This window comes from Ochotona princeps, chromosome 15, assembly GCF_030435755.1.
Source record: "Ochotona princeps isolate mOchPri1 chromosome 15, mOchPri1.hap1, whole genome shotgun sequence".
Classification (NCBI taxonomy): Eukaryota; Metazoa; Chordata; class Mammalia; order Lagomorpha; family Ochotonidae; genus Ochotona; species Ochotona princeps.
In genome coordinates, this window is record NC_080846.1 from 5,822,836 (window position 1) to 5,833,749 (window position 10,914).

The window sequence follows — 10,914 nt, forward strand, 5'->3', positions numbered from 1 at the left end:
GTGTTACAGAGAAGAAGGAAAAAGAGAGAGATCCATCCATCCATCTGCTGCCTCACTTCTCACGCAGTCCACAATGGCTGTGGCTGGGTCACGCTAAAGGCAGGAACCAAGAGCTTCATCCAGGTCTCCCACATGAATGCAGGGACCAAGCACTTGGGCCATCCTCTGCCGCTTTCCCCCGGCCATAAACAGAGCTGGACCGGAAGTGGAGCAGTCAGGACTTAAACCAGCACCCCTATAGGATGCTGGCGCTCACTGCAGGCTGTAGCTTAACCCAACATTAGCCCAGATCGGTCTTTTAAAATTTTTTCTTAAAGTTTGGTTTATTTGTGTATTTATTTCATTTGAACATGAGAGACAGAGATCCCCAATTTGCTCCTTCACTCCCCCAATTCCCAGGTCAAAGCCAGGAAGCCCAGAAGTCGATGCACGTGTCCCAGGTGGGTGTAGTAGCCACCACCTGCTGCCTTCCAGGGTTTGCACGGGCAGGGAGCTGCAGCAGAAGTGGAGCAGCCAGGACTCAAACTAGGAACCCTGATACAGGATGTGAGGGTCTCACAGGTCCCAGGTGGTATTGTGACCTCTGTACCACAGTGGCTCCCGTGAGTGCAACAACCCTTGCCACCCATGTGGGAGACCTGGATTGAGCTCCTGGCTCCCAGGTCCAGCCACTATGAACAGCTGGGGAGTGATTCAGCAGCTGGGTACTGTGTCTCCAGTAAGGAAATGCACATGGCACATGGGAAGATTCAAGCCTGCAGTGAGAGTGGCTGCCAGAGGGGAGCGCTGCAGAGGGGAGAGACTCTCCAGGGCTTTGGAAGGCGCCCAAAGACTGAGCCTGTCACGTTCTCTGTCGGTGAAGCGTTCTTTGCCCTTCAGCTGCTTTTACAAACTGTATGTTGTAGATAAAGACAGTAAGGCCAGCATTGCCTACCCATGCACAGGAAGTCAGCTTGGCTGCCCCCAGGAAACAGCCGGTCTCCCACACGGGTGCAGGATCACAAAGCTTTGTGCCATCCTCAACTGCTCTCCCAGGCCACAAGCAGGGAGCTGGATGAGAAGTGGGGCTGCTGGGATTAGAACGGGCACCCATATGGGATCCTGGTGCATTCAGGGTGAGGACTTTAGCCACTAGGCTACCGCACCGGGCCCAAGGGTTATGATCTTATCCTGGTTAAAAATGTCCTCTGGGCCAGCATGTAGAATACAGTACATTTTTAGGGACAGTTTGGTCCCCATCAATGACAATGAGAACGTTTTCCCCAAACACCCACGGGCATCCTGAGCCCACACGTGTGACCTTGGCAGCGCCCGGACCCTGGCTGGGCTCCTGGGTCCCAGGCTCAGCACTCAGCTTTGGCAGCCTGCTCAGCTCCGCATACTGCCCCACTCACTGCCCACTCTCCCCTGCCCCTGCCACCTGGCTTTCACCTCTGTGACCTTATCATTGAGCTCAATATCGTGGAGAGGAAGCTCAAACTTTTTCTCTGGGTTTTGAAACACTGTGAGCCCAGCGTCAGGTACTGAGACACAAACAGTGCCCATGTGGGATCCTGGCACTTGCAAGGGAAGGGTTAGGCAATTGAGCTATCATACCACATTCCCTCCACCTACCATCTACTTGCCATCCAGCTCACTGCTCATGGCCTGGGAAAGCAACAGAGGCTGGCCCAAGTCTTTGGGACCTTGCACCCATGTGGGAGACCTAGAAGAAGCTCCTGGCTCCAGATAGGTTGAGCTCTGACTATTGTGACCATTTGAGGAGTGAACCAATGGATGGAAGATCTCTCTCTGTTTTTTCAGGCCCGGCGTGGTAGCCTAGTGGCCAAAGTCCTCTCCTTGCATATGCTGGAATCCCAAATTGGTGCCAGTTCTAATTCTGGCAGCCCTGCTTCCCATCCAGCTCCCTGCTTGTGGCCTGGGAGCACAGTCGAGGACGACCCAAAGCCTTGGGACCCTGAGCCTGCATGGGAGACCCATAAGAGGCTTCTGGCTCCCGATTGGCTCAGCTCTAACTGTTTTGGCCACTTGGGGAGTGAATAAGCAGATGGAAGAGATCTTCCTCTCTGTTTTTCCTCCTCTCTATATCTGACTTTCCAATAAAAATAAAAAAAAATTTAACAAAAATACAGATATCTCTAACTCTGCCTTTCAAGTATTAAAAAAAAAGAAAGAAAAAAAGAAAATACCCAAGGCTGAAAATGTCAAAACCAATGCCGGTGTTAAGTACCCCAGAAGGAAAAAAACCTGACTTCCTTTAGCAGTCTAAGCACAGCTGGAGACCTGGCGGCCCATGGCTGTCGGGTGGGATCCCATGGGGCCGAGCCACCAGGCGCTATGTGAACTTGTGCTTTGCTGGCCTCCCCCCCCACCTCCCCACCTGCTGAGTTCCTCATCTTCCCTTCCAATGCTTCCTGCCCTGCCTGGCGAAGCAATAATGGCCTCTCTCTGCCATGTGCTCACAACCTGAGCGTTTGTGTTGTCACTGATTGTTGCTAACCACCAGGACTGGGGGGCAGGGTGCTGGGCACAGAGGGCCAGTTGCTATGGGCTTGTGGAATGAATACCACCCTATGCCCCCTGGACGGGAGCCTGGGCACAGAATGTGTGGGTCATGAGGGCCCCTCACCCCACCCCACTGCCAGCTGCTGGGGGTGTGCCCTGCAGGGCAGGAGCCGGCTGGGCCAGGGTGCTTGGCAGCTCCTGCCCATCTCCGCGCCCCTGCTGGGGCTGCAGGCTGAGGTGGCCAGTGTGGCCTGGCACTGCCTGTCCATCTCCATGCTGGGCCTCTGCATGCTTGGCATGGCAGTCTGCTGCTCAGCCGGGCACTGCTCCCCATCCTGGCCTGGCGGTTCTGCCTGTGGCTGCCTGCCCAGTGGACCTTGTGGCAGCTGCTAACCACCACACATGCCTGGAGCCTCCAGCTGCTCCACGGAGCCCGTGGCTGCCTCCTGTGGCTACTGCAGCACCTGCGGGCAGAGGTTGGCCTGGCCCTGGTCTCCGTGGCCCAGTGGGCCTACTATAGCCTGGCTGACTTCCATCACGACAACAGCAAGGCCCTGGAGCTGCTGTTGCACATGGTGCTGCGGCAGGTGGCTGTGTCCTTGCTGGTCCGCTGCCTGGACACACTGGGTGGCCCTGGGACGAGCAACCTGGAGCGTGTGGGGCAGTGGCCTGCAGCCCCTGCAGTGGGCCAGGCTGTGCCAGGTAGACCTGGAAGCTGTCACCACCGTCCTCCCAGCCACCACCACCCCTCTCAGCCGGCGCTTCCAGGGGCCTGACCCTGCCACCCTGAGGACATGCATGCCAGCCTCCATCAGCCTGTGCCTCGTGGCTGGGGACATGGATGCCAGTGAGGTAGAAGCAGGGGATGGCTTCGGGGCCACAGGCGTACCCCTGAATACCAGGTTCCAGAGTGGGCAGGCAAGCAAGATGGCCTGCAGATCGTCTTCCCGGCAGGCCCTGGTGCAGCAAGTCAAGGGCACGCGTCTGCTCATCATTATTCTCTATATCTATGCCACGTGTGTCTTCGTGCAGATCTTCAAATAAAGTGACCAAGTGTGGGCCGGCCCTTGCTCCATCCCCTGTGCCCTGTCTTGCTTTGTCACAACAAGAGTACACGGTGATAGTGATTGCACCGTGGGCTCGTGGGACAGGGAACACAAGCCTTGTGCCTGCCAGGGGCTGGCAGGGCTCTGTCACTCCTGGGTGGCCTTGGAAGTTTCACATACTCTTCACAGCCTCGTTTCCCTGAGGCGGGTCTGTAGGAAAAGGGACATAGAATTGTGGGCCATCTGTGAGCCAGAGGCCTCCAGCCTCCCTGAGTGACCTAATGAAGAGGGGCAACCACACCCAACTCAGCTACAGGACAGCCCTGAGTAAATGGAGGGATGAAGCTGTTTCGCCGATGGGCGATGCCTAATTGTATCAAGCACAAGGTCTGTGTTTGGCCCAGTAGTTAGGACATCAGCTAAGATACCTTAGTGCGGGCCCAGCGCTGTGGCCTAGCTGCTAAAGTCCTCGCCTTGAACACGCTGGGATCCCATATGGGTGCCAGTTCTAATCCCGGTGTCCCTGCTTCCCATCCAGCTCCCAGCTTGTGGCCTGGGAAAGCAGTCGAGGACGGCCCAAAGCCTTGGGACCCTGCACCCGCGTGGGAGACCTGGAGGAAATTCCTGGCTTCGGATTGGCTCAGCGCTGGCCGTTGCAGCCACTTGGGGAGTGAATCATTGGATGGAAGATTTTCCTGTCTCTCCTCTTCTCTGTATATCTGACTTTGCAATAAAAATAAATAAATCTTTGAAGAAAAAGATATTTAGGGAGCAGACACTGGCACACCAGCAGACAGGGTCTTGGGACCCGTGCACAAGTATCAAGTATGTGTGGGCCCAGGGTGGGCAGAATACATCACCAGACGACCAGGCTTGGGGGGTCTGCACTCGTGCGGGCACAGGGGCTGTGAGTTGCTCAGGGAAACGGGCCTGGGGATGTGTGGGAGGGAGGACTGCTGAGGGACAATGTGACAGGTGAGGAGTGACTTCTGGGGAACTTCCACCAACCTGGCTACTGCACTTGCAGAGGAATGAAGGGGTTGGGACTGGATGGTTTAGAGGAGGAAAACTGGAGGACCCTTTGGGGCCAAACCAACACAACTACTCACTTGGAAGACCTGAGCTGGGCTAGCTGGTATGGAACACGTATAGGCACACATGAAAGCTAGGGCTGGAGACCTGCTTGGCAGGGCCTAATCACAGTTCCTGCCAGTGAATATCAAAGTGTGGACCATGTTAGGCTGGGCCATGATACTCCAGCTCATGAGGGAACTGGGTCTGGGAGCAGATTCTGTGGGGGATGGTGGGCTTACTCCTGTGGGACTGCCAAAGCAGCTGGTTTGCTCAAGGGCTACAAGTGGTGACAGACTGAGCTGGGCATGACCATGGAACTCACCAACACTCATGGGCACTGGGAATGGGCTGGGCTGGTCCAGGATGTAGCACCTGCGGGCTCACCCAAGAATTGGGTGTGGGGCAGGCTGGGCCCGACATCCACCAGCACACACGAAAGCTAAGGCTGGGGGCCAGACTGTGCAGGGTATGAGCCTAACACTCACTGGCACTCGTGAGATCTGGGTCCGGGAGTGGGACTTTTGGGGAAGCCCTGGTGAGCCCTAGCTCTCCTTCTCCGTGGATCTGCCTTTCCAATAAAAATAAATCTTTTTTTTCTTAAAAAGCTATTTTTAAAGCATGGAGGCTGGCATTGTGGCACAGCACAAAGGCTAGCACCTGCAATGCTGGCATCCCACGCGGACCCCTGTTCACATCCTGGCTGTGCCACTTCCCATCCAGCTTCCTTCTGATGCACCTAGAAAAGCAGCAAAAGATGACCCAAGTGCTTGGGCCCCTACACCCAGATGGGAGACCTGGAAGACATTCCTCCATCTGGTGGTTCACTTCCCAAGTGCTTGGCACAGCCAGAGCTGAGCTGATGTGAAGCCAGGAGCTTCTGCTGGGTTTCCCACACGGGTGCAGAGTCCCAAGGCTTTGGCCCGTCCTCGACTGCTTTCCCAGGCCTTAAGCAGGGATCTGGATGGGAAGTGGAGCAGCTGGAACACAAACTGGCATCCATATGGGATCCTGGCGCATGCAAGATGAGGATTCAGCCACTGAGGCATGGAACTGGGCCCAGCAATCCTGAGGAGGTGGGGACCACCGGTGCTCGCCCTTCCCTGCATAGCTCGGCTGGTTTAGGAAAAAGGGGAGGAGAACCTTGAAACACATTCAGCTCCTAAGATTTCCGGTAGCAGTGCAAGACCCATCGGAGCCTTCCCTAGGCGCTGGGATGAAGAGGAGTGTTTTCGAAGCTACAGCGGGTGCCTAGGCCGGGCTTGGGATCACAGCCGAGCCGTGCGCCGGGCGGCGCCCGCTTGAGTTCCTGCTCATCCCGAGGGCGCCTGCTCGAGCCTGGGAAGTCAGGAGAATGAAGGGCGGCGGGGGAGCGGACCCGGGGTTCCAGGCGGAGCTAGGCGGGGGTCCTCGGAGGCCGGACCCGTGGAGCCAGCACCCCAGGGCTGGACGCTGACCTGGGGCGCCCTCGCCGCTTCTGAGACCCTCAGAACGCAGGGCGGGCCAAGACAGGTGCAGGGGAGGAGGACTGGCCGGCCAGGGGCGGTAGAGAGGAAGGCTGTGTGGGAGGGGAAGCTGGGCACCCCGTGAGAGACCGCAACCCACTGCAGGGCTGGCGACTCGGCTTCACCGTGAAGGAGACGGCGCCGCCACGTTGCTTCAGTGCCCAGTTAGGCCGCAGTCGGACGCCGTAGACTGGCTATGCACCCCACAGCCTTGGTCCCCGAGTCGGGGGGCGGGGGGGGGCCAGTTGAATAGGTTTGTCTTCAGCCGCTTGCCGTAGAACGCCCGAGGGGCGACCGGGCAGCGCACGGTCCCTACCACAACGAGGGCGCATGCGTGCAAGTGGTTTCCCTCCCCCCGTGCCCGCCCCCTTGACCTGACGCCGTGCTCTACGGGAGCGTGCACGTCCGCCGGAAGGGGCGGGGCCAGGAGCGTCTTTATATACGGTGCGCGGCGTGCTTGCCGACCTCTACCGGCGGGCTTGTCAGCAAGATGGTGAGTTCTCTTGCGTTGTGTTTGTGGCTCGGTCCTGCTCGGCTGTATCCGCGGTCATCGTCGCCATCCTAGGCTGGCCGATGCTGCCAGCTCGATCTCGGGAGAAGAGGGACACGGAGATGTCAGTCGGGCCTATTTCCGTGATCTGCGTGGTTGGTTGGGAAGGGGATGCGGACGGCTGCGCTTGTGGCCTGCTGGTCACCGGCAGGCCTGGAAGGCAGCCGCGTTCGGAGCAGCTTGGTGGGGCCGGGAGGGCAGTGGGTGGGCGAGCGAGGCCCCGCGACCTCCGGATCCGCACATGATGAGCCTTTTGACGGGCGGACAGAGACTCTGTGCTGATTGTCAAGTTCTGACGCGGCTCTGCGGGGTCCGGCGCGCGCCGACCTGCACGCTCTGCGCGGCCTGGGGGTGTCCTCGGGCCGGCCCACGTGGCCCGGGCGCTGACCGGGGTCCGTCTCCCCCAGTCGCACAGGAAGTTCTCGGCCCCCCGCCACGGCTCCCTGGGCTTCCTGCCGCGGAAGCGCAGCAGCCGGCACCGCGGCAAGGTGAAGAGCTTCCCCAAGGATGACGCCTCCAAGCCCGTGCACCTGACGGCCTTCCTCGGCTACAAGGCCGGGATGACGCACATCGTGCGCGAGGTGGACCGGCCAGGCTCCAGTACGTGCGGGCCGGGGCGGGTAGCGTGGCTGGGCGGAGTCCAGCAGTCCCCCGACGGGCTGGGTGGCGCAGGTCTCGCGGGCCGAACTGCCGCGTCCATTTTTAAGCTTTTGCTCATCTCTGTAGGAGGACATTGGCCCACCCGGGCGGCTCGTGGGCCGACCAGGGCCCTGATTCCTGGTGTTAAGCCTGAAGGCTTTCACGGGAGGGCGGCAGCACTGGGGCGGGAGGGCCCAGCTCTCTGGGCCGACTGCGTCTGCTCCCCCGTCCTCAGAGGTGAACAAGAAGGAAGTGGTGGAGGCCGTGACCATCGTGGAGACGCCGCCCATGGTGGTGGTGGGCATCGTGGGCTACGTGGAAACGCCGCGTGGCCTCCGCACCTTCAAGACCATCTTCGCGGAGCACATCAGTGATGAGTGCAAGAGGCGCTTCTACAAGAACTGGTAAGGGGCTTCTCCCGTGGGGCTGCAGGCCCTCCACGCTCCCGTGCGCCCCTGGCTGCTGGCAGCGAGGACGACTGGGTCCTCTGATCTGGGGCTCCTCCCCCGGGGTTAGGTTCTTGTGAGGATCTCGGCGCCCGAATTGCGTGCGTGCAGACTCTCCACTAACCTTGTGGCCCTCGCCCAGCTCCGCTCGGCTCTGTCCGATGAGCTGCGTCCAGGCTCCGCTTGCCGGCCAAAAAGCTTGCTTGGAAGCCGGCAATGAGCCCGTGCCCACGCGGTGCCCGGTGCCTTCCGCTCGCCCCGCTGCGGGGTGATGAAGGCCTGCACCCGGCCCCTGCCCACTCTGCTCTGCTCCTGAAGGCACAAGTCCAAGAAGAAGGCCTTTACCAAGTACTGCAAGAAGTGGCAGGACGACATGGGCAAGAAGCAGCTGGAGAAGGACTTCAGCAGCATGAAGAAGTATTGCCAGGTCATCCGTGTCATCGCCCACACGCAGGTGTGTGCCCGCACCCAGAATGGGGCAGGCCAGCAGAGGGCGCTGTGGAGCTGAGGGTCGGCCTTGCATGAGTGGGCAGGGGCATTCGTCTGGTCACTCGGGACAGACCCAGTGGAGTCGGCAGGTTCTCTGGGTCGAGGCTGGGCATTCCTAGGTGGAAGCTGAGGATGTCCTTGTGGCCTTACTGTGTGGGCTTGACAGTGTACCCAGGGCAGGCAGGGACAGGTGCTAGGGACTGGGCCTGACCGCTAATCCCCACACTCAGTGGGCATAGCCAAGGATGCCTCCCTCCTCGCTGTGTGCCGCAGCATGGTCGTCCCAGGGCTGTGCCCAACATGCCCATTTCCTTGTAGATGCGCCTGCTGCCGTTGCGACAGAAGAAAGCCCACCTCATGGAGATCCAGGTGAACGGTGGCACCGTGGCCGAGAAGCTGGACTGGGCCCGCGAGCGCCTGGAGCAGCAGGTGCCCGTGAACCAGGTGTTCGGGCAGGACGAGATGATTGATGTCATCGGTGTGACCAAGGGCAAAGGCTACAAAGGTGAGAGACGCGGCGGGCAGGACCCAGCTGTTCAGTGATGAGGCCTGGAATGAGCGCCGGGCACGGCGCCCGAACTCCCCTGTGGAACCATTCCCTGTTGCCTTCCTTCTGAGAACGGCTGGAGGGAGCCATGAGCTGCAGGGGCTGGGCCGAGGCCAGGGTGGCGTGGACCTTCACCATGCTGATCCTCCCTAGGGGTGACCAGCCGCTGGCACACCAAGAAGCTGCCCCGCAAGACGCATCGTGGCCTGCGCAAGGTGGCCTGCATTGGGGCCTGGCATCCTGCACGCGTGGCCTTTTCTGTTGCGCGAGCTGGGCAGAAAGGCTACCATCACCGCACGGAGATCAACAAGAAGGTGAGGGCCCAGGGCAGCTGGGCTCGGATTAGTGGTAACGTGGAGTCACCCTTCACAGTGACTTGGCCCGTGGGGCGAGCCAGGGCACCTTCTTACCAGCTGTGGGTTTTGCTCTTGGGCAGAGAGCGCAGCTCTGAGGCCATATCCGCCAGCCCTGTATCCCCTCTGACATCTATGTGCGGTATTTCTTAGATCTACAAGATTGGTCAGGGCTACTTGATCAAGGACGGCAAGCTGATCAAGAACAACGCTTCCACCGACTACGACCTGTCGGACAAGAGCATCAACCCGCTGGTGAGTACTGCTGTGGCCCAGCGCCTCTACCGTGCAAGGGCTCTGCTCCAGCTAGGGGCCGCAGGGCGGTCTGCGGCACAGCTGTTTGGTGATGAGACCTGGAATGAGCGCCGGGCACGGTGCCCGAATCCCCCTGTGGAATCATTCCCTGTTGCCTTCCTTCTGAGAACAGCTTTGGCCCAGATCTGGGGGACTTTAGAACTGCCGTGGCTCATGTTCAACCCACTGACCATGACCTTGGTTTTTTTTTTCCTAGGGTGGCTTTGTCCACTATGGTGAAGTGACCAACGACTTTGTCATGCTGAAGGGCTGCGTGGTGGGGACCAAGAAGCGTGTGCTTACCCTGCGCAAGGTGAGGGGAGGGAGAAGTCGGGGACAGCAGCTTCAAGTGCCCACCTGGTCTTGGCTTTGGGGTGGGGATCCTAGTAGGAAGTCCTGGCTTAACAGCTGAGCTGGATTGGCCCCCTCTCGGCCCACAGTCCCTGCTGGTGCAGACCAAACGGCGGGCGCTGGAGAAGATTGACCTCAAGTTCATCGACACCACCTCCAAGTTTGGCCATGGCCGCTTCCAGACCGTGGAGGAGAAGAAGGCGTTCATGGTGAGGCTCGCTGTGCCCGCTGGTAGGGGTGGCAGCACCCGCAGCCTGCCTTGCAACCCTCTCACCTTGCTTCTTGTCCCCCCCCAACAGGGACCACTCAAGAAAGACAGGATTGCCAAGGAAGAGGGAGCGTGATGTCAGGAGCATGAGCAGTCTGTGGCATCACAATAAAAGTGACTTTCTGGGAACTTGAGTCTGTGTGTGACTGGGGGGAACGCTGCTGACCCTTTATGCTCTGTCCCTGGAGGCCCCAGGGAGCCAGGCAGGGTGGAGGGAGCGGCAGGAGGACTTGGTGCTGTAGTGGGTGGAGAACCCATGCAGGTGGCCTCCAGGTGAGGTCACTACAGGAGCAGCTGTGGTGGCTGCTGGCCTTGGGCATGCCAAACCCATTAGGTTCCCTGGGGCATTGGCTGGCTACCTAGCTGGCAGTGTCCATCCTTGGGCTCCTGGGACAAAGCGTGGGCCATCTCTGGGATCCCTGGTGCACAAGGGACCTTCAGCTGCTCTGTGGACTCACCCCAGGTTTGCTTGCTGCCACCAGGGGGCACCCACTGCTCTCCTGAGCCTGGCAGTGGACCCCAGCCCTCCGGCTTAACAGCAGACTAGGAAAAGCGTTCAGTCTGGGACTTTGCATCTGGTGGCAGGGAATGTGGGTCACAACCCTGGCCTGTGTCCTACCCTGTTGGTCATGAGGGTCAGCAGTCCTATGAGGAATCCATCCTGTGTGTGCCCTGCCCCATACCCCACAGGGGACAGTGCCCAAGGCCTCATCTGCGCAGGTGGCCTGCTGCTCACTGCCCCACGGCATCCTTACTGTGCCTGCCGCAGTGCAGGGCCTGGTGTGGGCTTCCTGCCAGGCCTCCCCACAGTTCCTGCTGTGACAATCCAGAGCTGGGGTCAGGTGTCACC

The 10,914-nt window shown here is 59.6% G+C and overlaps 1 protein-coding gene and 4 non-coding genes across 5 annotated transcripts; all 5 read left to right on the forward strand.

The window, feature by feature from the left end:
* Window positions 1-425: 425 nt before the first annotated feature.
* Window positions 426-10,193, forward strand: RPL3 (ribosomal protein L3). The gene is made up of 13 exons (XM_058673731.1): window positions 426-440; window positions 2,967-3,159; window positions 3,242-3,423; window positions 6,524-6,772; window positions 7,013-7,277; window positions 7,552-7,720; window positions 8,081-8,216; window positions 8,570-8,756; window positions 8,952-9,112; window positions 9,305-9,406; window positions 9,663-9,758; window positions 9,886-10,005; window positions 10,096-10,193. Exons 1-13 carry the CDS (start codon window positions 426-428, stop codon window positions 10,138-10,140), a joined length of 1,920 nt encoding a protein of 639 aa, XP_058529714.1. The 3' UTR covers window positions 10,141-10,193.
* Window positions 6,914-6,977, forward strand: LOC118757620 (small nucleolar RNA SNORD43). The gene has a single exon (XR_004995290.1). It is a non-coding gene; the product is annotated as a small nucleolar RNA SNORD43 (small nucleolar RNA).
* LOC118757632 (small nucleolar RNA U82P) lies at window positions 8,028-8,080 on the forward strand. The gene has a single exon (XR_004995302.1). It is a non-coding gene; the product is annotated as a small nucleolar RNA U82P (small nucleolar RNA).
* On the forward strand, window positions 8,783-8,875 carry LOC118757628 (small nucleolar RNA U83B). The gene has a single exon (XR_004995298.2). It is a non-coding gene; the product is annotated as a small nucleolar RNA U83B (small nucleolar RNA).
* On the forward strand, window positions 9,487-9,579 carry LOC118757629 (small nucleolar RNA U83B). The gene has a single exon (XR_004995299.1). It is a non-coding gene; the product is annotated as a small nucleolar RNA U83B (small nucleolar RNA).
* Window positions 10,194-10,914: the final 721 nt, after the last annotated feature.

Coding starts and splice junctions, on each gene's coding strand:
- RPL3 (XM_058673731.1), top strand. Junction 7,721..8,080: donor AGGCGCTTCTACAAGAACTG/GTAAGGGGCTTC, acceptor CTGCTCCTGAAG/GCACAAGTCCAAGAAGAAGG. Junction 9,407..9,662: donor ACAAGAGCATCAACCCGCTG/GTGAGTACTGCT, acceptor TTTTTTTCCTAG/GGTGGCTTTGTCCACTATGG.